The following is a 26,623-nucleotide window of genomic DNA, read 5'->3' as shown; positions in this document are numbered from 1 at the left end:
CACCCCTCTCCCATCTACGCTTCCCTCTGCCGCCTGGATGGTTTTTCTAAAAAATTAATCTGCGCCCACCTCCCCAGCCCTCAAAAGCCCCTACCGGCTGCCCATCCCACTAGGCACCAAACAGAAACCCCCGACCATCAGCTTTAAAGCCCTCGATCGGCTCTCTCCCTCTTACCCTCCGCTCGCTTATCTCCCACTACAATGCTCTGCTCCTCTTGAGCCAACTTACTCACTGTGCCTCGCTCTAATAATAGTAATAATAATAATAATGATTGTGGTATCTGTTAGGCGCCGACTACGTGCCAAGCACTCTTCTAAGCTCCGGGGTAGATACAAGCCGATCCGGTCGGACACGGTCCAGGTCCCACTTGGGGCTCACGGGCTGAATCCCCATTTTACGGCAGAGAAGCGAAGTGACTAGCCCGAGGTCGCACGGCAGACAAGCGGCGGAGCCAGGATGGGAACGCAGGTCCTTCCGACTCCCGGGCCCGGGCTCCGGCCACCAGGCCGCGCCGCCTCTGCCTTCCGCTCACCTCCGCCCTCCTGCCGGGGACCCCGTCCCCTTTCACGTCGGGCGGACCTCCCCGGTCCGCCAACCCTCCTGAGCTCACGGCTCCTCCGGAAGGCCTTCCCCGACCACGTGGCCTCACCCCTACTCTCCCACCCCGGCACTCGGCATCACCCCGACTCCCCGTTCCCTCCGCGTCACCTGCGTGCCCGTCTTGAAACTCCACCGCTTCGCTTACCCGTAGTCCACTTCGGCGCCCACCTCCTCCAAGGCGGGGAGCCCATCTACCGACTCCACCGTACTCTCCCGGGCGCCCGGTACCGGGCCGTGCACGGAGAGAGTAGCCGGCGCCTCCGACCGACGGATCGGTGCCCGAGTGCCCGGAGCCGGCCGGCCCGAGCCCGGGGGCCGCCCCCCGCCCCCCGCCCGGGGGCCGCTCCTCACCTTCAACGGGGGCGGGGGTCCGGCACCTTCGGCCCGCCTGGTAGGTGATGTCGTCCAGGGCGATGGCCCCCGTGACCGGCTGGCCCCCCAGCGTCGCCTCAAACACGATCTGCCGGGATCGGGGGGGCGGCGGGGAGGTGGTCGGGATGACCTGGGGCGGAGGGCCCTCCCCGGCGCCCCGGCCCCCGGCCCCCGCCGGCTCACCTGGAACTCCTCGGGGCTCGCCACCTCGACCTCGGCCTCCAACCACTGGTGCCTGAGCTGGGCCCCGGCACCCCACACGCCGAGCTGGCCCCGAGCGTTTCCCAGCAACACCCTCAGCTCGCCCTTGTCTGCGGTGGACAGCGGCAACGGCGTGATTCGCGGGGCGCTACCGGGCCCAGACGCGAGACGGGTCGGACGGGGCGCGGTCCCTGCCCCTCGCCGGGCGGGAGGGAGAACGGGAGTCGCGTCCCCGTTTTCCCGACGAGGAAACCGAGGCCCAGGGAGGTGAGGGGCCTCGCGGAGGCGACGCGGCAGACCGGCGGGCCCGCGCTCTCTCCACTAAGCTACGCCGCCTCTCGGGGGTCGGGGGGAGCCTCGCGCAACCCTCGGCTCTCCGGATGTCGTCGGCGCCCCTCCTCCGCCTCCCAGCCGGGAGCCCCCAGTGGGCCAAGAACCCCGGAGACCTACCTCCCGGCCCCACTCCCCGCCCCGATCTCCGGTCCCTCCTGCCCCGCTCCGGGGTACCCCCCCCAGCCCCCCTCCCGGATTCCTCCTCCCAACGGCGCCACGGAGCCGAGCTCTGCCCAAGCGCCCCCAGCTCTCCCCTTCCTCCCCCGACTCCCCCGTCCCGCCCTCGCCCGCCGACGGGGCATCAGCCCCTTCCGGAGGGTAGGACGCCCCCTTGCCACTTGCCCTCCTGCCGCCCCCCTCCTCCTCCCCGAGCCCCGGGACTCACAGAAGTGCTCCGGGAAGCCCACGTGGTACCAGAACCGTAGGCAGGAGACTTCGGTGGCGGGGAGGGGCTCGCTGAGCAGCCAGGCCGCCCGGCCCCCGGGGCCCAGCACGCCGGTGTCGAAGAAGGCCGAGTGGCCTGCGGCCCGGGAAGGAGAGTGAGGGCCGGGGAGATCTTCCAAGGCTCCGGCCCGCCCCACCTCCCTTCAGGCCTCCGCTCTCCCCGGCCCCGCGGTCCCCGGCGGCTCCTCCCTCCATCTCCCCGACTGGACCGTCCCGCCCGTGCCCCTCCCCGGCCCCTCCGGCCACCTCCCGCTCAGGCGAATCGGTCCCCGAGTGGTCCGACGGGCCACTTCCCCACCCTCGTGCCTCGCCCCTCTCCTGACCCGGTCCGGGAGCCAGGGATCGGAACTGGGGGTGGGGGAGCATCGCCGAGGTCAGGCCCGGATGGGGCCGGGGGGGGCCGGGGCCGGTGAACTACGGGCCCCCGGTGTCCTTGGAGGACAGCGGGTCCCCGGTGAACAGGGAGCCCCCGAGAGCAGCGGACCCCTGGTGAGTAATGATAACTGTGGCGTGTGTTAAGCGCTTGCTAGGTGCCAGGCGCCGTACTAAGCGCCGGGGCGGATACGGGCCACTCGGGTTGGACGCGGTCCCCGGCCCGGAGGGGCTCAGTCCCCATTTTACAGGTGAGGGAACCGAGACCCAGAGAAGCGAAGCGACTTGCCCAAGGTCACGCGGCAGACGCGTGGCCTCCTGACTCCCGGGCCCCTGCTCCGACCGCTCTACCCCGCCGAGGAGTGGACCTCTGGGGAGCAGCGAGCTGCCGGGGAAAGGCGGTCCCCCGGCGAGCGGCGGACCCCAGGTGGACAGCGGGTCCCCAGTTACAGTGAGCGCCCCGGGAGCAGCGCGTCCCAAGTGGGCAGCGACCCCCGGTGAGCGGCGGGTCCCCGGGTCCTTCCCCTTCCCCTCGGCCAATCCGTCGGGGGGCGGGGCTCGAGGGGCCGGGACTTACCGGCCGCGGTGCCCAGGGTGTGGTCCACCGGGGGCAGGGGATACCGGGAGGGAGTGGCGCTACCGCTCCAGTCCCAGCTGTAGCCCCCGAGGCCGGGCCAGGGTCTGTGGCTCCACCCGCACATGTTGGACTCAAAGTCACAGGAAGCTGCAAAAAATCCAGGGAACGGGGCTGCCGGGCCGGACCGGCCCCCCGGAGCGTTTCTCCGGCCGGGCCTCCGCCTCTGCCTTTACCCCGCCGGCCCAAGGCCCTGGTGGGGAGAGAAGCGGGGCCCCGGGGCCCCGAGGGGGCAGAGGCTGAGAATCCGTCGGTCCGCGGCCGGGCGCGGAGCACGGTCCCGAACGCTTAGGGGAGTCCGGCGGAACCGACGGACACGATCTCCGGCCTCGAGAAGCTCAAGTCTAGCCGGGGAGACGCACGTTAAGATCGACTGCACGGGAGGGAGGATCGGGACCTAAGATTCGGGGAAGTTGGGGGAGTGTCCAAGTGCTGACCGGGGGAGGCCTCAAGGGCACAGGCGACAAGGGAGAGAGGGAAGATAGAGCGGGGCGTTAAGAGGCGATTCAGGGAAGGCTTCCCGGAAGAGAGGCGATCCTGTCATCGTCATCATCATCGATCGCGTCTACTCAGTGCTCCGTCGTATTTATTGAGCGCTCACTCTGCGCGGGGCACCGTTCTAAGCACTCGAGAGGGTACGATACAACAACAAATGGACATATTCACATTCCCCAGTGAGCTTAAGCCTGGAGAGGGGGAGACAGACATTAACACGCACAAATAAACAACGGATATGGACCTAGGTGGCGTGGGGCTGCGAGGGGGGAAGGACCGAGGGAGCGAGTCGGGGCGATGCGGGAGGGAGGGGAAGAGGAGGAAGGGGAAGTCCGGGAAGGCCTCTTGGAGGAGACGGGCCTCCGATAAGGCTTTGAACGGCAGCGGGGGAGAGTCACCGCCTGTCAGATTTGAGGAGGGAGGGTGTTCCCGGCCAGGCGCGGGCAAGGGGTCGGTGATGAGATGGACGCTATCAAGGCCCAGGGAGAAGGTTGGCATTAGAGGAGCGAAGGGTGCGGGCCGGGTCGTAGGAGAGTAGTAAGGGGAGGTAGGAGGGGGCCCGGAGGATCGACCGCTTTACAGCCGACGGTGAGGAGTTTCTGTCCGACGCAGAGGTGGCTGGGCAACCACTGCAGGTTCTTGAGGAGAGGGGAAACACTGTAGAAAAACCACCCGGGCAGCAGCGTGAAGAATGGACTGGAGTGGGGAGAGACGGGAGGCAGGGAGGTCGGCGAGGAGGCTGCTAGAGTAATCGAGGCGGGTTAGGAGAAGCCCTCGGATTAACCCAGCAGCGGTTTGGATGGAGAGGAAAGGACAGATTTCAGCGAGGTGGTGAAGGTTGAACTGGCAGGATTTAGTGACGGATTGAATCTGTGGGTCGAATGAGAGAGAGGCGTCAAGGCTGAGGCCGAGGTTAGGGGCCGGCGGTGCCGTCTACGGCGCCGGAAAAGTCACGGGGAGGACAGGGGTGAGTCCTGTTTCGGACACGGTGAGTTGGGGGGGGGGGCGGCGGGACGGCCGAGGAGCCATGTCTTGAAGGCGGGAGGAGACGAGAGACCGCAGAGGTGGAGAGAGAGATGGGGGCCGGAGATGGGGATTGGGGAATCGTCCACATAGAGGTAGTGGTCGAAGCCATGGGAGCGGGACCTGATAACAATAATAATAATAATAATAATGATGATGACGGTATTTGTTAAGCGTCTATCTACGTGCCAAGCGCCGTTCTACGCGCTGGGGGAGATACAGAGTCATCAGGTCGTCCCACGGGGGGCTCACGGTCTTCATCCCCACTTTACCAGCGAGGTAACCGAGGTGCACAGAGCAGTTCGGTGATTTGCCCAAGGTCACAGAGCCGGTAAGCGGCAGAGCCGGGATTAGAAGCCACGACCTCTGACTCCCAAGCCCGGCCTCTTGCCACTGAGCCAAGCTGCTTCCGATCTATCTTGGGGGCGGCGCAGGGGAGAGAGAGGGAGGGAGGGAGAGAGAGAGAGAGAGAGAGAGAGAGCGGCAGGGGGGTTTTTGGGCTTCTGGGCAAAATGTAAATAACAATAATAATAACGATGTTGGTACTTGTTAAGCTCTTACTATGTGCCGAGCACCGTTCTAAGCGCTGGGGGAGATTTACAGAGTAATCGGGTTGTGCCACGTGAGGCTCACAGTCTTCATCCCCATTTTACAGATGAGGTCACCGAGGCCCAGAGAAGTCAAGTCACTCGCCCACGGTCCCACAGCTGACAAGTGGCCGAGCCGGGATTCGAACCCCTGATCTCTGACTCCCAAGCCCGGGCTCTTGCCACTGAGCCCCGCTGCTCCAAACGTCCCTCTGAGTCAACAGTTTTTGCACTTCGGGGATCAGACCCACTGCCCGGGGGGCGGGGGGGGGGGTCTAAAGTTGAGAAGCAGCGTGGCTCAGTGGCAAGAGCCCGGGCCTGGGAGTCAGAGGTCATGGGTTCGAATCCCGGCTCGGCCACTTGTCAGCTGTGTGACCGCGGGCGAGTCACTTGACTTCTCTGGGCCTCGGTTACCCCATCTGTAAAATGGGGATGAAGACTGAGAGCCCCACGTGGGACGACCCGTTTACCCTGTATCTACCCCAGCGCTTAGAACGGTGCTCTGCACATAGTAAGCGCTTAACGAATACCAACATTATTATTAAAGCGTCCACCCCGGCCACCCCCAGGAGCCCAGATCCAGAAGCCGGGGGCCAATACCGTTTCTAAATGCTAGGTGTCGGGTACCGTCGTAAGCACGAGCGGATCGGGTCGGACCCCGCGTCCCGCGTGGGGCTCACGGTGCCGATCCCCGTTTTCCAGATGGGGTAGCCGAGGCCCAGGGAAGCGAAGCGAGTGGCCCGAGATCGCACGGCAGACCGGCGGCGGAGCCATCCACCGGGCCGCGCCGCTTCTCGGGAGAGGTTCTCGCGGGGGGCCGAGGGGCCTACCCGGCTGGGGGCAGGGGCCGTCCTGCAGGTGAAGGTCATCCACAGCGACGTACGAGTGTTCCCGGCCTGTCCCCACGGCTTCAAACACCACCTGAGGGAGGACGGGGCGAGTGGCTCAGTTGGATCCCTGCGCCGGAAGCCAGCCGTCCAGGCGGCGGCCCCTCGCCACACGACATCACCCGAGGCTCGCGTGGGAAACTGAGCCCCGGGGGGAGGCCAAGTCCAGCCCGCCCCCCCGCCTCGTCGGACCCGGTCAGGAGGGAGGAGGAGGGGACCCGGGAGCCCCGACTCCCGGCCCCCGGCGGCTCTCACCTTCCACGCTCCGTCGGCCCGGACGTCGATGCTGCCCAGGCGCCAGGTGAACCCGCCCCTGTCGCTGACTCTGAACACCTGGTGCTTTCTGCCCTCTTCCACGTAGGCAATCAGCGTGCCTGGGAAAACGCCCGGCGAGAGGGAGGGCGCAGCTGGGGACGGAGGTACGGACGGACCCCCCTCCCCCAGCCACCCGAGGGGAGGGGCCAGCCGAAGGCCCCGCCACCCGAGTCACCCCGAGACCCCCAAGGGGAAACGCCAGGGCCCCAGCCGCCACCGTTCCTAGCGGCCACGCTCCGCTGCTCGGCCTGTTTCCCCCGCTCGGGAAGTGCCTCTCCCCGGTGGCTTCCCTTTCTGGAGACGGGATGGGGGACAGGAGTGGGAGACTCCACCCCACTTTTCCTCATCTCCCCCTCCCTTCCGCATCACCCTGACTCCCTCCCGTTGCTCTCCCCCCCCCCCCCGCCCCACAGCGCGTCTGTATATACGCGTATATCTGTTACTCTCTTTATCCGTCCCCACGCCCGTTGGCTTGCCCTGATGTCTGTCTCCCCCCTTCTAATAACAATGTTGGTATTTGTTAAGCGCTCACTATGTGCACAGCACTGTTCTAAGCGCCGGGGGAGATACAGGGTCATCGGGTCGTCCCACGTGAGGCTCACAGTTAATCCCCATTTTACAGATGAGGCAACTGAGGCCCAGAGAAGTGAAGCGACTCGCCCGCAGTCCCACAGCTGACGAGCGGCGGAGCCGGGAGTCGAACCCATGACCTCGGACTCCGAAGCCCGGGCTCTTTCCACCGATCCACGCCGCTTCCCCTTCCAGGCCGCGAGCTCATCGTGGGCAGGGCTGGTCTCTACTGCTCTGTCGTACTTTCCAAGCGCCCGGTACGGCGCTCCGCACACAGTCAGCGCTCGCTAAATACCACTGAATGAATGAACGAATGAGACAGGGGACGGGAGCGGGCAGCGAGCAGGAGCGGGGAACGAGGGAAGGGAGCGCGAAGCAGCAGGGCGTAGCGGATAGAGCACGGGCCTGGGTTCCAATCCCAGCTCCGCCTCGTCTGCTGCGTGACCTCGGGCGAGTCCGTTTACTTCTCGGGACCTCAGTCACCTCGTCTGCATAACGGGGATCGAGACCGCGAGCCCCAAGCGGGACGGGGACCGTGTCCAACCCCGTCTGCTCGGACCCGCCCCGGGGCGTCCGTGCGGTGTCGGGCGCGTAGCGAGCACTGAAATGCCAGGATTATTAGTACTCTTATCATCAGGAGCGGCCGACAAGGCCGGGGGAACAGGCAGGAGCAGGGAGGTGGGAAGAAGCAGAGGGCGGAGCAGGAGACAGGACGGTATCCGAGCCTCGGTTCTGGGTCCCTTTCTATTCTCCGTCGACACCCGCTCCCTCGGAGAGATCGTCCTCTCCCAGGGCTTCGGCCGCCACCTCCGTGGGGCCGGTTCCCCGATTTACATCTTCATCCCCTCCCGACTTCGAGACGTCTCTACGCGGCTGTCCCGCTGCCGCCTCGAACTCAAGTCCCACACCGAACTCAGAGAAGCGGCGTGGCCTAACGGAAAGAGCCCGGGCGTCGGACGACCCGGGGGTCTAACCTCAGCTCCATCGCTCGTCCGCTGGGCCAAGGCTGCCTCGTCCGTCAAACGGGGATGAAGACCGCGAGCCCCACGTGGGACCGCCTGAGCGCCCTGTATCTAGCCCGGCGCTCGGAACGGTGCCTGGCACACGATGAGCGCTTAACAAATACTATAATCATCGCGGGTCGACGGACGGGGGACAGGGCAGGAGAAGGAGGCTCTCACCGGGCTTGAGGGGGCTCATCCGGTACCAGAAGATCAGGCAGCTGGGCCGGGGCAGGGGGGCATTTTCGTCGGACGTCATGGTGGCCCCTCGCCCCCGGGGCAGCGCATCCGGGCTCGTGTCCACCACCATGTAGTGCCCTGCCATCCGCAGCCGCTGGTGTCAGCCACCCACCCGGGACGCTCACCCTCGGCCCCTCCCGCCTCCCCGGACCCCATCGCCGCCGTCCCCGAGCCACCCTGGCCTCCCCCGCCCGGCGGCCCGGTGAGCCGGGGTACCCTCTCCGACCGGCCCGGGGGGGGGGGGGGGGGGGGGGGGGTCGAGCGTGCGTGACACCGTCCCGAGCCTCCCCGGGGGGGGCTCTAGGGGCAGGGGCGGGACCGAGGGCTGCGGCCTGCTACTTTCCGACGGCCTCGCGTCGAAGCTCTGCGCTCCGCGCAGAGTCGGCGCTTAACCGCCACCGACAGAAACGGCGGCGGTGCTCAGTTGGCGCTCCCTGCGCCCGGACCCGCCCGCCCGCCGCCCCCTACCCTGGGCCGTCTCCGTGGTGTGGTCGGTGCCCGGGCCGGGGCCCACGGCGGCACCACCGGCGATGTCCCCCCGGCGCTTCCAGCCCCCGGGCCCGTCGGACGAGAACCCGCAGTCCGAGTCCTCGAAGGAGCAGCGCCTGGGAGCCCAGCAGGGGCCAGGCCGCACGGTGATGTCGTCCAGGGCCATGTTGCCGTGGAAAGCGTTCCGCTCCGCCTCGAACACCAGCTGTGGGGGGAGCGGACGGGCAGGGGCATCACGGAGGTCGGGGCTTCTGCTCCCCGCCCCCCGAGGGGGGGGGCGAGGCCCGGGGTCCCGTCTCCGCCGACTGCAGACCGTCAGCTCGTTGCGGGCGGGGGACGCGTCCGTTCATTGTTCTCTCGCACTCCCCCAGGCGCTCAGTACAGCGCTGTGCACGCAGTAGGCGCCCAGGAAGCACGAGCGAATGAACGAACGGAAGGCGACGCCAGAAATGGTCACCGAGTGTGAGAAACGGAGGGAGATCCCCTTCCGCGAGGGACGCGGGGGGGTTCGCGACGATAACGATGGCATCCGTCACGAGCTTACTAGGTGCCAGGCCCGACAGACGCCAATCGGTTTCGACGCGGTGCCTCGTCCCCCGTGGGGCTCACGGTCTCAGTCCCCATTTTGCAGATGAGGCGACTGAGGCCCAGGGAAGTGAAGTGACCCGTCCGAGGTCACACACGGCAGACGGGTGGCGGAGCCGGGATTGGGGCCCGTGACCTTCCGGCTCCCGGGCCCGGGCCCTATCCACCACGCCACCGACAGGGGAACATCCGGACAGCGCTCGGGGCCCAGGACGGTGCTCGGCGCGTGGTAAGCGCTTAGCCAAGACCGTCGTCCTTATTTTCATCCGGAACCCCCGCAGAACCCGGGCCGCCCGCCGCCCCCTCCCGGGCCCCGTTGACACGGGCGTCGCTTCCGAGCCGGGAGGCTCGGGCCCGGGAGTCGAGGTGGGAGAGGGGTGGGCCGCGGAAGATGAAACCGGGCAAACAGAGACCCCCCGGCCGGCGGACGGTCGGAAGGCCTCCCGTTCCCGTATCGCTGCTCACCTGGAACCGGCCGGTCGGGTCAGGGTGGTGGAGGGTGGCCCAGCCCTCGTGCCAGCGGTTGCCGTGAGTGCCCGCCCTGGCCCACAGCCGGGCGTCTGGCTGGCCGGGCCGTCTCAGCAGTAGGCTCAGGGTCCCTGCGGGCGGGCGGGATGGGGACGGTGAGCGACCTCCCCGACGTCCTCACGTGGCCCCGCCGAGCCCCAAGATTCCCTCCATGCCCCCCCAGGAGCCCGCGGGTCGAAAATAAAGCCTAGTTTTCCGTTAGCGCCGTCTAACCCTAGTATTCTATCTTCCTCTCGCTACTCGCCAAGTGGCCGGTACGGCGCCCTGCCCCCGATGGGGGCTCGGTAAACGCTGCGGGCGTCCACGCTAAGGCGTCTCAAATTTATTCGTTTTTAGCTACTGGAGTTGGAGATATCTTTGTGTCTCTCTCCCTTGCTGCGGGAGGGAGCTCCCTGCAGGAGAAGAACGCGTCGCCGTGGTATTGTGGACCTGCCGAACGTCTAGTACCGTATCGGTAAACACCTCTTCTACGACTAATTAGTCTTGTATAATAAACAGATAAATCGAATCAGATAATAAATGTAATCGTCGTCACAATAACCGTAGTATCTGTTAAGCTGTCACTGGGTGCTACAGAGAAGCAGCGTGGAAGGGGCCGGGCTTGGGAGTCAGAGGACGTGGGTTCTAATCCCGGCTCCTCCGCTCCGTCTGCTGCGTGACCTTGGGCAAGTCACTTCACCTCTCTGTGCCTCAGTGACCCCATCTGTAAAATGGGGATTAAAAGGGTCAGCCGCCCCCTCCGTGGGACAACCTGATTACCCTGTATCTACCCCACTGCTTGGCACATAATAAGAGCTTAACAAACAACAGTAACAATAATAATAATAATGCTGGTATTTGTTAAGCGCTTACTATGTGCCGAGCACCGTTCTGAGCGCCGGGGTAGATACAGGGTAATCAGGTTGTCGCACGGGAGGCTCACATTCTTAATCCCCATTTTACAGACGAGGTAACTGAGGCACAGAGAAGCGAAGTGACCTGCCCACAGTCACGCGGCTGACGAGTGGCAGAGCCGGGATTCGAACCCATGACCTCTGACTCCCAACCCCGTGCTCTTTCCACTGAGCCACGCTGCTTCCCTAAATAAATGAATACCATAATTGTTATTATTACTCTCATCATCATCATCGTCGTCGCCGTCGTCATTATTACGTGCCGGGCCCCGTACTGAGCGTTGGGGCGGATACAAGCAGATCGGGTTGGACCCAGTCCCTGTCCCACGTGGGGCTCACAGGCTCAGGCCCCATTTTCCAGATGAGGTCAATCACTGAGGCCCAGAGAGGTGAGGTGACGAGAACCCACGACCTTCTGACTCCCGGGCCCGTGCTCTCTCCACCGCTCCTTCTCCTGATCGGCATGCTCTTTCGCATCTGATCTCCACGCAGACCTTGTCACGCTAACAGGTGCAGACATTCCCCGGACCCCGCTGCCGTCCCTCTCGGGCGTCTCTCGGGTCCCTTAGCTCCTCACATCCCCACCCCGCCCTGAGCCAAGTCACGCCAGCTGAAGACCGACTCTCTCGGCCCCTGGGGGGGTGATGATAATGATAACTGGGGTATCTCTCGAGCCCTTACTACGCGCCGGGCATCGTACTAAGCCCTGGGGTGGATACGAGTAAATCGGGTTGGACACAGTCCCCGTCCCACGGGAGGCTCACGGTCTCAATCCCCCTTTCACAGATGAGGTACCTGAGGCGCGGAGAAGTGACTCGCCCAAGGTCACAGGGCAGAGGAGTGGCGGAGCGGGGATCAGAACCCACGACCTTCTGACTCCCAGGCCCCTGCTCCGTCCCCCACGCCCCGCCGGCGCCCACCCCTCGCCCCGCCGGCCCGGGGACTCACCGATCTGCGGCCCGTACAGGTGGTACCAGAAGGAGAGGCACTGAATGGAAGTCGCGGGCACCTGGGGGGCGGTGAGCAGGTGGGCCCTGGGCCCCCGGGCCGGCGGGGCCGTGGGATCCAGGTACATGAAGTAGCCTGCGGACGAGAGCGGGGAAGAGGAGGAGGCGTGGGGAGGGGGGCTTCCGGGGAGGGCGAGGCTCCCGCCCCCCGCCCCGGGCCAGTCGACCTCCCTCTCTCCCCCATCCCGGCCCCCTCCCACCCCTCCGCCCGCCTCCGGCCCGCCGTGCGCCCACCGGATGCCCCCGGGGGGAAGGCCCGCCGGAGGAGACAGAGCAGGCCTCGGCCCAGCGGGTGGAGCGCGGACCCGGAGGTCGGAAGGACCCGGAGGTCGGAAGGACCCGGGCTCTAACCCTGACCCCACCACCCGTCTGCTGCGTGACCTCGAGCGAGTCACTTCTTTCTCTAGGCCTCGGTCACCTCGTCTGTAAGACGGGGATTAGGTCTGTGAGCCCCGGGTAGGACAGGGACCGTGTCCAACCTGATCAGCTCGTATCTACTCCAGAGCTTAGAATAGTACTCGACGTGCTCGTTCCTACTTATTAAATGCTCGCCGCCCGCAAAACACCGTACTGAGCACTTAGTCGATGCTTACCGGACACTCGCGGAACGCTCACCGCGCCGGGGTAGATGCCGGTTAAGCGGGTCGGACCCGGTCCCTGCCCCGCGCGGGGCCCACGGCTCCTCATCCCCGTCGGACGGGCGAGGGAACCGAGGCCCGGAGAGGCGAAGCGGCTCGCGGGGCCGAGCGGACGCGCGGCGGAAGCAGGATCGGAACCCAAGTCCCCCCGGCGCCCACGTCCGGGCTCCGTCCACTACGCCGCGTCGCTCCCCCAATTCTTTAGCGCGATTAGAGCGGGCCCGGGGAGGGCCGGCCTCGGGCCCCCCAGCCGCCCCGGGCCCCGGCCCACCTCGGCCCGTGGTGTGGTCGTAGCCGGGGCCGTGGATCCTGGACCGACTCCAGACCGCGTCGCTCCTCCGCTCCGGGTACCAGCCGCACGGGCCCTTCTCGAAGTTACACGACAGCTCTGCCCGGGCGGGACGAGGAGGGCGGGAGGAGCGGGGTGAAGAAGGCGGGGAGGAGGCCAGAGGGGGACGGGTTCCCTCTTGGCCCCAGAACGGCTCCTCCCTCCCAGCTCCCAGCCACCCTGGAGTTTCCAGACCAGCCCCTGACCCAGAGGACCCCGCGAGGTCTCGTTCTAAGAGGAGCTGGAGACCCTGGAAGGGGGCGGGGGGGGGGGGAGGGGGGAGTCCCGGGGGGAGGAATGGGGCTACCTGGGGCTTCCGACGGGGGCAGGTTGGGGTCACAGTTCTCGAACTTCACGTTGTCCACGGCGGCCACTGGTGACCCAGGGGCTTCCGGATCTATTTGCCCCAGGAGCTCCACCTGGGCTCGGCGAGCGCGTGAAAGGAAGCAGAGAGCGAGGCCGGTGGCACCGCCCGGCCTTCGGCGGCTTCCTGCGAGCGCCCCGCGGCCCCCGGGCGAGCCCCCATGCCGGCCCGGGGTACGCGAAGGTACCGAAGGGGTTTCCTTCAGCCGCCTCACCGCCCGCGGCTCGGGCGCCCGTGGGCACCGGACGGGGTGCGCCCCCTTTCCGGGGGTCATACCCGCCTCTCCTCCTCACCTGGTCCCGCCCCTCTGGAGAGCGCCCGCTCCCCGACCCCCGGTCCGCTACCTGGAACGGTCGGTCTCGTTCTCCCAGCGGCACCTTCACCCGGGTCCACTCGGCTCCGCTCCTGCCCCGGCCCTGCCAGGCTAGCCTCCGGGCGCCCTCCTCCGCCACGCTGAGGGCCAGGAACCCTGGGGGGAGGACGGGGGTCCCGCCTGCCTGCCGGCTCCCCTGCCCCCCCGGCCCCCGACCCCCCGGCTCCAATGGGCTCCCCGGGCTCGGGCAGCCGGGGTCACCCGCCCGGGCTGGGGTACCGCTCCGGGGAGATCCCGGGGAGGGGATACCTCCCCCTGCCTCCATTTATTCTCCATCCCCCTTCCCTTTCCCGCCCGGGAAGCGGTCGGGGAAACCGAGGCCCAGGAGAGAGAATGGAAAATTCGGGCGGGGCCCAGGAGTCCGGTCGCTCCGGCCGGACTCCCTGCCCGACTCCAGGGGCCGAGCCCTCGGGGACCGGACCGTGCTGGGGAGGCCGGGAGCTGGGGCCGGGCGGGGTCAGTGACCTCCGCGTCCCGGGGGGAGACCGGGCCGGGCCGGGGGCCGGGAGAGGGCAGCGCCTACCTCCGGGGCCGCTCTGGAGGAAGTAGGCCAGGTGGAGGGTGCAGTCCGGGCCGGAGGGGCCCAGCGGAAGGGTGCGCGCCCGGGCCAGGCCCAACAGCTTCCCCGGCGCCTTCTGCAGACTCAGGAAGTGACCTGCCGAGGCCGAGACGGGAGGACGCCCGATGCAAGTTAACGTCTGTCCCCTCCCCGGGGACCCTGCCTCTCCAGGGCCACACACCGGGGGACCTCCGGCTCCCCGGGGGCACATACCGCGAGGACCCTCCCACGCACAGCAAGATGGGGGAAAGAGGAGGAAAAGAAAAGAAGTAAGCTCCTCGTGGGCAGGGGGCGTGTCCGCTTATCCTTCCACTGCACCCCTCCCGAGCACAGAGTACAGCGCTTCGCACACGGTAAGCGCTCGAAAAAATATGACGGAAGGAAGGGAGGAAGGAGCGGTTCTGCGACCGCGGTGGCGGGGGATGGGAGAGTGGACCCTTCCCAGGCCAAGGGGGGCGTCTGGAGGGTGTCCCGGGGAGCCCGGCACATCCCGGGGCGGCCGGGGTATCCCGAGGAACCCCAGGGTGCCCCGAGAGGCTCCGGGGTACCCACGGGGGCCCGGCACGCCCCGGGGCTCGGCAGCGGGTCCCGGCCGGGTCCCGGCCGGGTCCCGAGGGGCCCGGCGGGCCCCGAGGAGGCCCGGCGGGCCCGGAGGAGCCCCGGCCTGCCGCGGGAGGCCCGCGAGCCCCGAGGGGCCCTCACCCGCGGAGCTGTTGCTGGCGTCGACGCGGGGCACGGTGTCGTCGCCGGCCTCCTGCCTCACCCACTGCAGCCGGCCCGAGCTGACATCCCTCCAGCCCACGTCCGCCTCTTCGAAGGTCGTCTGGCCTGGGCCCCGACACGCGGACACAGCCCCTGGCTCTCGCTCCCCAGACACGGCCCCTCCGGGCCCTCCGCGACCCACATTGGCGCCCGGAGACGGGGAGGGGGGCCCGGCGGGGCGAGGAGGGCGGTGGCGCTGGGGGAAGAGGCTGACGGGGTGGGAGGGCCTGGACCCCCCCCCCCCGTCCCCACCCCCTCCCGCCAGCTCCCCCCCTTACCACAGCCCTCTTCGTCAGTGCCGTCGGTACACTGAGCGATGAAGTCGCAACGCTGCTCATCCCGGAGGCACCGGTCGTCACAGGCGAACTGGCCGGGACCGCAGGGGTCTTCCGCCGAAGAGAAGGAGCGGGCCGGGCCAGGAGACACCGGGGCGGGCGTCCCCGCTGTCCGCGGGCTGGGCGTCTCCGTCGGCGGGAAGCGAGGCTCTGGGGACCCCAGGGTCTCTAGAGGCGGCACCCGGAGCGTAACCTAAGCACCCTAAGCAACCCATCCCACCCTAAGCAACCGAGTCCGGGGAGAAGCTTCCCCCAGCACCCCCCGGCCGGGGGAGAAGGGAAGGGCCGGGAGTCGGAGGGAATCGGGGGCCCGGGGCCGCGGGGAGGGGAGGAGAGGAGACGGGGCCTCGCTCACCGGGCAACTCTCTGCACCCCTGGGACAGGATCAGGTCGTCCAGGCCCACGACTCCCCCTGGCCCCGTCTTCCCTTCCAGGATGATCTGTAGGGGGGGCGGGAGGGGGGACGGGGTCAGCTGGGGTCTCCCATCGCACCTCAGGCTCGGGGTGAGTCCTGGATCCCAACTCTACAACACCTCCCCTCGGGCCCCACGGCACTTTGGGAAAAGCGTTCCCCTTCCTGACAACCCTCCCCGACCGCACCCCTCCCCAAACTCCTTCCCCCATCGCGCCCCTCCGCAAACTCCCTTCCCCCCCCCCCCCCCAACCCCCGCTTCACCTGGAAGGGCAGATCGGATCGAATCTGAACCACGTCGCGGACCCAGGCCACCCCCAGGTCTCCCGCCCGGCTCCGGAGCGGGAAGCGGGCCGGGGCCTTGGGGGCGGACGGGGGGACCGGGGTCAGGGGCTGTTGGAAGAGGAGGAGGCTGCCCCCCTCCGAGCCGTGCAGATAATAATAGAAGGTCAGCTGCGGGGAGAGAAGCACAGGGGTTCTGCTTGCCAACGCCCCTGCCCCCAGCCCGAGGTCACGCCCCAACCCCCTCCCCGGGGCCTTTCCCTCCGGGCTTTCCTTTCCTTGGGTCCCCCCAGAGAAGACTCCCACGGGACTCACAGTGCAGACGTTGAAGCTTTGAAGGGGGAAACTGATGAGCTGGGCTGGGCTGTCAGACCCCGTGTAGAGCAGGAAGGAGCCTGGCCAGGGTCGGGGTCAGGGGTCAGGGGGTCGGGGGTCGGGGCGGAGGGGGAGGAAAGGTAAGGATTATTCGTCCCGGCAGGGGAGGTCGGGCTGGCTAATAACTGAGGCGGTTGCTGAGCACTTACTAAGCCGGGCATTAGGCTAAGCACCGAGGTGGACACAAGCAGACGGGGTTGGACGCCGTCCCCGGCCCGTGGGGGGGGCTCCCCATCTCGTGCCCCGTTCTCCAGACGAGGTAACCGTGGCCCGGAGAAGTGAGGTCGCTCGCCCGGGATCACGGAAGTGGTGGACCTCTGACTCCGGGCCCGGGCTCTAACCACTAGGCCGCGGTGGAAAGTGGCGGCGGCTTCCGGAGGGGTTTGGCGGCCCGCAGGGATACCGTCACCCTCGGATTTGCACCTGTTATCGACCTCTCCCTCGGCCCCTCAGCCCTTACTGACATTCCGGTAATTTAATCTATCTATTCGCATTCACGTCCACCTCCCCCTCTAGACCGGAAGCTCACCGGGGGCAGGGAACGCGTCGGTTCCATTATTATACTGTGCTCTCCCCAAGTGCTCGGCGCAGTGCTCCGCACACAGCAAGCGCTCAGTCGATACAGTGGATCGGGTGACAGGGGCTTCTAGAGGAAGCGTCGCTGGGAACGCAGAGGGAGAAGACGGGAACGTCCTCATGGCCCATCTCCAGCCGGGAAGACGGGGTCACGGAGTCCCGGACTCCTTCAACTCCCCCGGGGGCCGCTGTCCGACGGGGGGGCTCTGTGGGGCCGGCGGGCCGGGCTCCCGCCCGGCTCCTACCCCCGTGACGTCTTCAGTTACCCCAGTGACCCTCTCCCCGTCTAGACCGTGCGCTCGTTAGGGGCGGGGAACGCGCCGGCTAATTCTGCGGTGTTGTACTCGCCCAAGCGCTCAGTTAGAGTGCTCTGCACCTAGTAAGCGCTCAGTCGATACCGTGAGCCCCACGTGGGACCTGATCACCCCGTACCCACCCCAGCATCTAGAACAGTGCCTGGCGCACAGTAAGCGCTTAACAAATAACACGACGATTAGCGAGTAACAGAGCGTTTGAGATCGAGCGCTTCAGGGGGCGCCGGCAGTTCACAAGCGCCCGGCTGGCGAACAAGCGCCGGAGTGGCGGGGAGGTGAGAGGTTAATCAGAGAAGACCTCCCGGAGGAGACGGGATTTCAGGGGGCCTCCGAAGACGGGAAGAGTGGTGGTGTGCCGGGGGTGTGAAGGGGGAGGGCGGGGAGGGTGTGGGCAAAGAACCGAGGCGGGAGAAAGACAGAAACGGGGCACAGCGAGTGGGTGAGTGGAGAAGGAGTCAAGAGCGTGAGCTGGAGTGCCCTGGGAGAGGAGAGAGGATGAAGAAGCAGGAGAGAGTTGTTTTGGTTCAACGGTATTTGTTAAGCACACGGTACGTGCCAGGCACTGTCCTAAGCACCGAGGCAGATACGAGGAGGTCGGATCGGACGCCGTCCACGTCCCACGCGGGGCTCCCGGTCTTAATCCCCATTCTACAGACGAAGGAACCGAGGTACAGAGAAGCGCAGCGATCTGACCCAGGTCGCACAGCGGACGCGTGGCGAAGCCGGGTTTAGAAGCCAGGTCCTTCCGACCCGCGGGCCCGAGCTCTACCCACTAGGCCGAGAGGCTTTCTTCGAGAGTTCGTCGGGTGCCTTAAAAAGCCGACGGCTGGGAGTTCCCCCCGGATGCGGAGAGGACCGGGTGACCCCCAACCCGGGGTGAGGCTCGGCCTGCCGACTCCTCCTCCGACGCCGTCCCCCCTCAAGCCTCCCGGCCCCAGCCCAGCCGCTTCTCCCCTCCCCCCGGCCCCGTCCCGACGGGGCCTGTCCGACTCCCTCCGGGGCTCCTACCCGTGGCGCTGTTCCTGCCGTGGTCCCGCCGGGGCCGGGCCGACAGGCCCGACGCCGCGGAACCGTTGCTCAGGACCCAGCCCTGGGCAATCTCCCACGGCTCCAGCCCAGACTCGAAGTCCTCGAAGTCTGTCACCATGCCGGTGGCTGGGGGGACGAGGGCGCCGGGGGGAGGCCCGTGACCAGCCGGCCACGCTCTCCCCCATCACGCGCTCCCCTGCTCCCCCCGTCCGTCTGCCCACCCTCTCTGACCCTTCCCCTCACGCGGGACCCACCCTGGGCCTCCGACTGTGGGTTCCAGGCCGCTCGGGCCTTGATGGGGAAGGGGGAGGGCGACGGGCAGGGGCTGGGGGCGGTCAGAGCCGGGGACTGGGGGGGGGTCAGAGGGGCCGGACCTCGGGACTTCTCCCCCGCCCCCTCTGTCTTCCATCCCCTTCGCCGGGCTCTCCACTCACCACAGCGGGACGCTTCCCCCTCCCTCTCCTCGTCCGACCCGTCTCCGCAGTCGTCTTCCCCGTCACACGCCAGGTCGGGCTCCACGCAGGCTCTCCGGGCACAGCGGAAGTGGCCCTGCGGGCACCGGGCCTGGGGGGCTGGTGCCCGGACAGGGGAGGGGGGCTCAACCAACCAACCCACCCCGGCCCAGCCCCAGCCTGGCCCCGGCCGGTCCCCTGACCCCAGCCCCAGCCCCTTTCCTCCTTCTCCCCTCCCTTCCTCCTCCTCCTCTTCCTTCCCTGGGAATCCTCCATGAAGGAACCGGTGGGAGGTGGCGCTTCTCAGTCCCTGATTGAAGGGACGGCCCGCCGCTCCCTCCCACCACCTTCCGGGCGCCGTCTCTGGGGCTAGGCGGGGGGTGGGAGGGTCGGGGCCGGGCGGGGAGGGGACCAGACGCCCGTCGGGGGCACCGAGCCCGACGGGCACAGAACCGGGGAAGGGGAGGCGCCGGGACGCTGGGGTCCTCACGGGGCAGGCCGCAGTTCCAGAACTCCACGTCGTCCAGGGCCACAGCCCCCCGGTGGGTGGCATTGCGGATAGAGGAGATGGTGATCTAGGGACGGGGAACGGTCAGGGCCTCGGCCGGGGGGCCTCGGGCCCGGCCCCCCGGCCCCTCTCTCTCTCGATCGGTCGTCGCGACTGAGCGCTCACGGTGCGCGGAGCACCGTACCGAGCGCTTGGGAGAGTACAACGCAACAGAGTCGGCAGACACGTGCCCCCCGGCCTCTCCCGGTCCCCAGCCCCTCTCTCCCGCCTCCACCTTCCGGCGTGCGGGCCACCCTCACGGCACGCTCCGCTCCTCACCCCTCCCGCTTTCCCTCTGTCTCACCCAAAAACTGCCCGGCACCCGGCCCGTAGGCACCACCAGTTCTTTCCAGAAGTCCCCGACAGGGCCGGCGCTCTGCCACAGGATCAGGGTCTCCCGCCCGTGGGTCAGCTCCACCCGCAGCTCCCCGGGATCCGGGCGTTCTTCACCTGCAACCCGAGTAGGGCCGACTGGAACGAAGCCTCCCTCTCCTCCGTGCCCCCTTCCCCCGGGAGCCTGGGTGGGGCGAGGCGGGGGGCTGGCGGGGGGGGGCAGCGGGCACTGAGTCGGCGAGAGAAGCTCGGGGGGGTGGAGGGCGGCGTCCAGTGGCAAGAGAAGTCCGAAGGATGTCGGGCGGGCACCGAGTCGGCAGGAGAAGCTAGGTTGATGCCCAGGAGACGCAGAGCTGGTGACGGAAGGCCGGGGTAGGGGGCGGGGGATCCCGCGGGCACCGGGTTGGCGAGAGGAGCCCAGGGTCGGCGTGGGGGGTCCCACTGGGCACCGAATTGGCAAGAGAAGCCTGGGGCGGGGGGAACGCGATAGGCAACGAGTCGCCGAGAGAAGTCCGAAGCGGTCGGGGGAGTTGGGTGGGCATCGATTTGGCGAGAGGAGCCCGGGGGGGGGGGGGGGGGGGCGTCCCGAGAGAACCGAGTTGGCGAGAAGAAGCTGGGGGGGCATGACCGGCGGGCACCGGGTCGGCGAGAGAAGCCGGGGTCGGGCCCTCGAGCGGGGCTGAGGTCGGGCCGGATAGAGTCGGGTCGCGGGGAGCCGGGGGCTGGGGCGGGAGGAAGCAAAATAAGGCCGGGTCGGGGGCTGGGGTAGGGGTCCTTGAGCCTTTGGGAGGGCGGGGAAGATGAGGAGGTGAGCACCGGGCAGGACATCGAGCGCTCAGCACGGGGCTTCGCCCCCGGTAAGCGCTCGGCAAATGGGACCGAAGGAATGAATGACACGAAGCGAGGCGGGAGGTAGCCTACCTTCCCCCCAGCCTCGGTACCAGAGGCGCATCTCGCAGGTGGGGGCCGCCTCGTGCACGGTCGGGGACCGCAGGACCGCCGTCGCCGCATCCTTCCCGCGGTGAGCCCCGGCCACCATGTACCAGCCTGGGGGGACGGGGCCGGGGCCGGGGGACGGGGCGGCCAAGGTAAGCCCCCACACCTCGACCTACCGGCCCGGAGGGGCGGGGCAGGGGACGAAGCCAGGGGGGACGGGGAGACGGAGACGGGGAGAAGCGACTCTTGCCCTCCGCCGCTCCCCTCCCTCCTCCATCCGCCGCCCCGGAGGGCGAGCCGCGGACCTGGCCGACCTCGGCGGCGGCGGTCCCCGCCCTCTGCCTGAATGGGCTCATTCGAAGCGGGGGCGGCACGGCAGGGTTCGGGAGATCGGGCGGGCGCCCCACATGCGGTCAGAGCGGGGGTGCGGGCCCTCCTCAGAGACGTCCACCCAGGCGGATGCCCCAGGTGAGGTCGGGACGGGCCGCCGGCCCCCCGCCCGGAATGTCCGCCCTTACCCAGGTCGGTGCCCCAGGTGTGGTCAGAGCGGGGCGCCGGCCCCCCGACGACGGCCGCCCCGGCCCGGTCCCGCAGCCAGCGGTAGGCCGAGGTGCTGACGTCCCGCCAGCCGCAGGAGTTCTGCTCCAGGTCGCAGGCGAAGGGGGCTCCCAGAGCCGGGGATTCCTTGTGGTAGCCTGCAGGTTGGGGGGAGGGAGGGGGGGAAAGCAGAGAGAGGTCAGGGGCTTAGGAGCGCGCGGACAGAGCCCCTTTAAGAGGTCAGAAAGTTCCGGCAGCGGAAAGCAGGAGACGGCGTCCGAAACTGCCCCGTCGATAACTCCGGGCGGAGCCGCGATACCGATGAAGGCGTTAAACAAACGCCTGGCGCCGGGGTAGACGCGAGGTTGTGAGGTAGGACGCCATCTCTTTCCTACGCGGGGCTCCCCGTCTATCTTATCCCCATTTTACAGATGAGGAAAGCGAGGTCCAGAGAGGCGAAGTGACTTACCCGAGGACACACAGCGGGACAGCGGCAGAGCGGGGACTAGAACCTGGGCGTCCGGCCTCCCGGCCCCACGCCCCGGCCATAAGACCAAACCGTCACCGGGGAAGCCTGCCGTCCGCGCTGCTCGGCCTACCTGGCCCAGGCGAACCTCGACGCGGCCCGGTGGATAGGGTACGAGCCTGGGAGCCAGGGGGATCCGGGTTTTAATCCCGGCTGGGCCACCTGTCCGCTGTGTGACCGCGGGCAGGTCACTTGGCTTCCCCGGGCCTCGGTGACCTCATCCTTACAGTGGGAATTGAGACCGAGAGCCCCACGGGGGAAATCTACTGCGTCCGGTCTGATTTCCTTTGCATCTACCCCTATGCTCGGTTCAGGGCCTGGCACACGGTGAGCGCTTAACAAATGAATAATAATGACGACGATGGTGTTCGTTAAGCGCTCACCGTGCGCCAGGCACTGAGCTAAGCGCTGGGAGGGCCGGGGGGGGGGGGGGGGGGGCGGATACAGTTAAATTGGACCCAGTCCCTCTTTCGGGGTTTCAGGGCATCTCCGGACTCCCGCCCTGCCCCCGGTCCCCACCCACTGGTGACCGCCGGCCCGGTCGGCTCGGAAGGGGCCCGACCACCGGACGGGTTGCGGGAGGGGGGGGGCGGCTCGGGGCACGAGGGAGGCGGGGCGGGGAGGGCTGGCCGGCGTCTGCCCCCCCGCCGCCCGGGGAGGCCGCGGGGAAATCTCACCACAGTGGTTCTCGTCGGAGCAGTCTCTGCAGTCGCACACGAAGTTGCACACGGACGGAGCCGGGCTCCCGCAACGGTTGATGGCCTCGGACTGGCCGAGGGCCCCGCCTGCCAAGGGGGAAAGAACGAGCCCAATGTCCCCCGCCCCTGCCTCGCCCCCCGCCCCAACCTCCGTCCCGCCCGCACCCGGGCGGGGGGGGGGGGGGGGGCCCACGTCCATCCCGGGGCCTCTCGGGGCCCCGATCGCATCCGCTAATTCTATTTTACGCTCTCGAGGACGAAGAGTGTTCAGTGCCCAGTAGGCGTACTGAATTTTAAGAATTGTTCCTCGAAGCCTTCTGCCCGCGGTCACTCGCTATTTAACCTGGTTTCAACTACAGTTAAAGCCGCTCCCTCAATTATTTTTCTCATCCGCATTTCCACATCTCCGGCTTGTCGGCGCAGAAGCGACTGAAGCCGAAACAACGGTCCGGGGGTATTCGCTAAACACTTCCACTCTGTTATACAGGTGGGTGAGGACAATGGAAGTAAATGAGAAGATCTGAGGATGAGGCAGGATAGAAATGGTGTTTGGGCCGAAGTTTAGGGTAGGAGGCTAGTTTCCATCCAATGGGCTAGGCTGATTCCATTATGGATAGGCTGCCGGAAATAACGGCGGAAGCGTTCTGTCCTATCCCGGGAGTACGGAATAAACGTCTTTCTTTTCTCTCAGGCAAAGGATTCCCCGCAGCCAAACTAAGCCCCCCTTTTCCTCAGTTGCCCCTCCCCTCCGCGGCGCCTCGACTCGCGTCCTTTGCCCTACCCCTCGCCCCCGGCTGGCGCCGGGTTAGCCGCGAAGTTATGAGGTAGGACGCCATCGCTTTCCTACGCAGGGCTCCCAGTCTATCTGATCCCCATATTACAGATGAGGAGACCGAGGCCCGGAGAGGTGAAGTGACTCGCCCGAGGACACACAGCAGGGCAGCGGCGGAGCCGGGACCGGAACCTGCCTGCCGTCTGCGCTCGCGGGTATAGGTACGTATCTGTAATTCTATTTATTTATGTTGATGCCCGTTTACTTGTTTCGACGTGTATATGATTATAATTCTATTTATTTATATCGATACATGTTTTGACGCCCACCTTCCCGCTTCCAGACTGTAAGCCCGGCGTGGGCGGGGACCGTCTCTCTTGATTGCTGAACTGGACTTTCCGAGCGCTCAGTCCAGGGCCCCGCGCGGAGTAAGCGCTCCGTAAATACGACCGACTGAACGAATGAAAGAGCACGGGCCTGGGAGTCCGGGGACCTGGGTTCCGATTCCGGCCCCGCCACGTGTCCGCGGTGTGACCTTGGGCAAGATGCTTGACTTCTCTGTGCCTCGGTTACCTCATCTGTCAGATGGGGATTAAGACTGTGAGCCCCAGGTGGGACCAACTGATTACCTCGCGTCAACCTCGGCGCTTAGGACGGTGCGTAGCACACGGCAAGCGCTTAACGGGTACCACGTTATTATTATTACTCACCAAAACATTCGTTCATTCAATCACGAGCGTTTACCGGGTGCAGAGCACTGTACTAAGCACTCGGGAGAGGACAATATAACAATAAACAGACGCGTTCGCTGCCCACAAAGAGTTTACAATCCCGAGGAGACGGTCGAAGCCAGCGCTGACCTTCCGCATCTCTCCCCAGCTCTGGGAATCCTGAATATCCTTCCCCAGGCCGGGGACAGAGGAGCGGCTGTCCCTCCTTCGTGGGTAAGTCAGAGAGCAGCAACGGAAAGGATCGGGGGGGGGGGGGTAATAATAATAATCATAATAATCACGGTATTTGTCAAGCACTCGCTACGTTCCAGGCTCTGTATTAAGCGCCGGGGTGGATCCAGGCAAATCGGGTTGGACACGGTCCCGGTCCCACCTGGGGCTCACAGTCTCAATCCCCGTTTTACAGATGAGGTAACCGAGGCCCAGAGAAGTGAAGCGACTTGCCCGAGGTCACGCGGCAGACAAGACGAGAACCCACGCCCTTCTGCCCCCCCGGGCCTGTGCCCCCTCCCCTGGCCCGCTCCTCTCTGACCTTTCCCCCTCCTCCCAGAGGCCTTCGGTGCTGCCTGCCCTCCAGGACCCGTTTCCTCTCCCCGTGCCCCGTTCCCGGGGTGGGGGTGGGGGGGACGACACCGAGCCCCAGAGCCTTGGGACCCGGCTCAGGGTCACCTGGAAATGCGGGAGAGGGCCGGAATGCCCCCGGGGCGGGTCCCGCTGGCCAGCCCTCTCGCCCGCCACTCTGGGAGGGGGCAAGAGGCCCGGGGTCAGCGAGGATCGGGTCGCGAGGCACCGGACCGAATGCCCGGAAGCCCGAGGCCCGTTCCCTACCCACCGGGAGCTCGCGCTCTAGCCGGAGGGCGCTGTGAATCGGAGGGAGGGGTTCTCTGCCCTCCCTCCCGCCCCCGTTCACCCACAGGTGTGACCCGCGGCTGGAACGCCCCACCCCCCGTTGCCCACTGCCCGATCCTGGGGTTCGGGCCGGACCCCCCTCGGGGGGTGGGGGAGAGGAAGGGTCAGCCAAGGGGACCCCAGTGGTTCGGGACAGGCTCCGGATAACCGGACCCAACCCACCTCCCCGGCGGAGGGGGCGGAGCGCCCGGGCCGAGGACCTGCCGGGCCGGGGGGGGGGGGGGCGGACCGAGCTCGGGGGCTTCAGGAGGAGGCGCGCCCCCAAATCGGCCCAGCCCTCATCCGACCGAAAGGGGAACCTGGGGAACCGGGCCCGGCTCCGAATTTCAGGGAAGGAAGGCACGTTTCGGCAGGGCCGAGCGGCAAGAGCCCGGGCGTGGGAGTCAGAGGCCGTGGGGCCCGATCCCGGCTCCGCCGCTTGAGGGCTGCGCGACCTGGGGCAAGTCGCTTCACTCCCCCGGGCCTCGGTTCCCTCATCTGGAAAACGGGGATCGAGACCGTGAGCCCCACGGGGGACGGGGACTGGCGTCCGGCCCGATTACCTCGTATCTACCCCCGCTCTTAAAACGGCGCTCGGCACATAGTAAGCGCTTAACGGGTACCGTCATCGTCGTCGTTATTATCCGTTCCTTCGACCCGTCGTACTTACTGAGCGCTTACTGCGTGCGGAGCACTTCACCGAGCGCTTGGAAAGTACAATTCGGCGACGGATGGAAGACAACCCCTACCCAACGCCCGGCTCGCGGTCCAGACGGGGGAAACGATAATGACATTCGTTGAGCGCTCGCTACGTTCCAGGGACCGTACTGAACGGCGCGGCGGATACGAGGCGATCGGGTTGGACGCGGTCCCCCGTCCCGCACGGGGCTGGCAGTCCTCATCCCCACGTCCCAGATGAGGGAACCGAGGCCCGGAGAAGTGTGGTGATCGGCCCCGGGTCACACGGCAGCCACGGGGCGGAGTGGGGATTAGAACCCGTGACCTTCTGACCCCCCCCCCCCAGGCCCGTCGCTCTGGCCACCGGACCACGCCGCTCCTCCGGGTCTCGATCCCCGACTCGAATCCCCTCCCCTCCCCACCTCAGGCCTCAGCGACCAAACCGGTTCCCCCGATCGACCCGGACCCCGGGAGCGAGGGCCGGGCCGGTCACCCCCCTTCGGCCGGGAGCTGGCCCGGGAGGCCCGGGAGGCCGGACGGGGACTCACCGGGGAGCACGGCCGCGACCAGCAGGAGGAGAGGGAGGCGGCCCATGGGGTCGGGCGGCAGAGGAGCGGAGAGGGGCAGGAGGCCGAGCGGGACCGTCCGGGCGAGGAGGGAAATGCCTTCGAAGGACCAGGCGAGGACTTTGGCCCGGTTATCTGTGGCTCCCGAGCGCGCGGCCCCTGAGGGGGGCACGCCGAAGGGGCCGCCGGGCCCCCCGCCCCCCCCCGGCCCCTCCCGGCCCCCCTCCCGGGCCCCAACCCCAGCGGAGGATGCGGTGGACCTCGTGTGCCGGGGCGGGGGGCGACCCGGGGGACCGCCTGACTCCCGGAGCCGGGCCCCGGGGATCAGGTCGGAGGCCATCTGAGCTCGTTGGGGGCGGGGAACGCGTCCGTCGCTGCGCCGAACTCTCCCAAGTGCTTAGTACGGCGCTTTGCACGGGGCAAGTGCTCAGCAGACACCCCCGAATGAAATCGGGCTCGGGTGGCTGGGAGGGCCCGTCCGTCCCGGAGAGGGTCAGAGGAGAGTGACGATGACGCTGGCCTCCGTTTAGCTCTTACAGTGTGCCCAGCGCTCTTCTAAGCCCCGGGGTGGACACGAGGTAATGAGGCTGTCCCACACGGGGCTCGCCGTCTTCATCCCCATTTTACGGCCGAGCTGAGGCGCGGAGAAGCGCGGTGACTTGCCCGGGGTGAGCCGGCGGACGAGCAGCGGAGCCGGGATCTGCGGAGGGCCTACCGCGTGCGGAGCGCTGTACTAAACGCTTGGGAAAGTACAACGCGACAGTAGACGGTGCCATTCCCTGCCCACGACGAGCTCACGGTCTAGAATCTCCCCCACCCCGGGGTTCATTCATTCATTTATTCAATAGTATTTATTGAGCGTTTACTATGTGCAGAGCACTGTACTAAGCGCTTGGGATGAACAAGTCGGCAACAGATAGAGACGGTCCCTGCCGTTTGACGGGCTTACGGTCTAATCGGGGGAGACGGACAGACGAGAACGATGGCAATAAACAGAGTCAAGGGGAAGAACATCTCGTAAAAACAACGGCAACT

General features: G+C 67.1%; 1 protein-coding gene across 1 annotated transcript in view; it reads right to left on the bottom strand.

Moving 5' to 3' along the window:
- MAMDC4 (MAM domain containing 4) overlaps window positions 1-25,616 on the bottom strand; it is a 28,835-nt gene extending 3,219 nt beyond the window's left edge. Inside the window, exons 1-27 of the mRNA XM_039910684.1 lie at window positions 25,571-25,616; window positions 21,933-22,040; window positions 20,711-20,887; window positions 20,178-20,303; window positions 19,228-19,367; window positions 18,867-18,951; window positions 18,359-18,496; window positions 17,904-18,050; window positions 15,946-16,025; window positions 15,613-15,801; window positions 15,292-15,376; window positions 14,880-15,104; window positions 14,542-14,667; window positions 13,804-13,935; window positions 13,252-13,376; window positions 12,851-12,962; window positions 12,487-12,603; window positions 11,519-11,653; window positions 9,615-9,748; window positions 8,544-8,769; window positions 8,016-8,153; window positions 6,205-6,323; window positions 5,893-5,983; window positions 2,901-3,047; window positions 1,893-2,027; window positions 1,157-1,284; window positions 953-1,061 (exon numbers count right to left, since the gene is read on the bottom strand). Coding sequence (XP_039766618.1) covers window positions 953-1,061; window positions 1,157-1,284; window positions 1,893-2,027; window positions 2,901-3,047; window positions 5,893-5,983; window positions 6,205-6,323; window positions 8,016-8,153; window positions 8,544-8,769; window positions 9,615-9,748; window positions 11,519-11,653; window positions 12,487-12,603; window positions 12,851-12,962; window positions 13,252-13,376; window positions 13,804-13,935; window positions 14,542-14,667; window positions 14,880-15,104; window positions 15,292-15,376; window positions 15,613-15,801; window positions 15,946-16,025; window positions 17,904-18,050; window positions 18,359-18,496; window positions 18,867-18,951; window positions 19,228-19,367; window positions 20,178-20,303; window positions 20,711-20,887; window positions 21,933-22,040; window positions 25,571-25,616 — 3,520 coding nt within the window. The remainder of the gene's footprint in view (window positions 1-952; window positions 1,062-1,156; window positions 1,285-1,892; window positions 2,028-2,900; window positions 3,048-5,892; window positions 5,984-6,204; window positions 6,324-8,015; window positions 8,154-8,543; window positions 8,770-9,614; window positions 9,749-11,518; window positions 11,654-12,486; window positions 12,604-12,850; window positions 12,963-13,251; window positions 13,377-13,803; window positions 13,936-14,541; window positions 14,668-14,879; window positions 15,105-15,291; window positions 15,377-15,612; window positions 15,802-15,945; window positions 16,026-17,903; window positions 18,051-18,358; window positions 18,497-18,866; window positions 18,952-19,227; window positions 19,368-20,177; window positions 20,304-20,710; window positions 20,888-21,932; window positions 22,041-25,570) is intronic.
- Between the last annotated feature and the right edge of the window lie 1,007 nt (window positions 25,617-26,623).

The sequence above is a fragment of the Ornithorhynchus anatinus genome, chromosome X4, assembly GCF_004115215.2.
Source record: "Ornithorhynchus anatinus isolate Pmale09 chromosome X4, mOrnAna1.pri.v4, whole genome shotgun sequence".
NCBI classification, from domain to species: Eukaryota; Metazoa; Chordata; class Mammalia; order Monotremata; family Ornithorhynchidae; genus Ornithorhynchus; species Ornithorhynchus anatinus.
The sequence above is the reverse complement of the archived record's forward strand: the minus strand, read 5'-3'. Positions and strand labels throughout refer to the sequence as shown.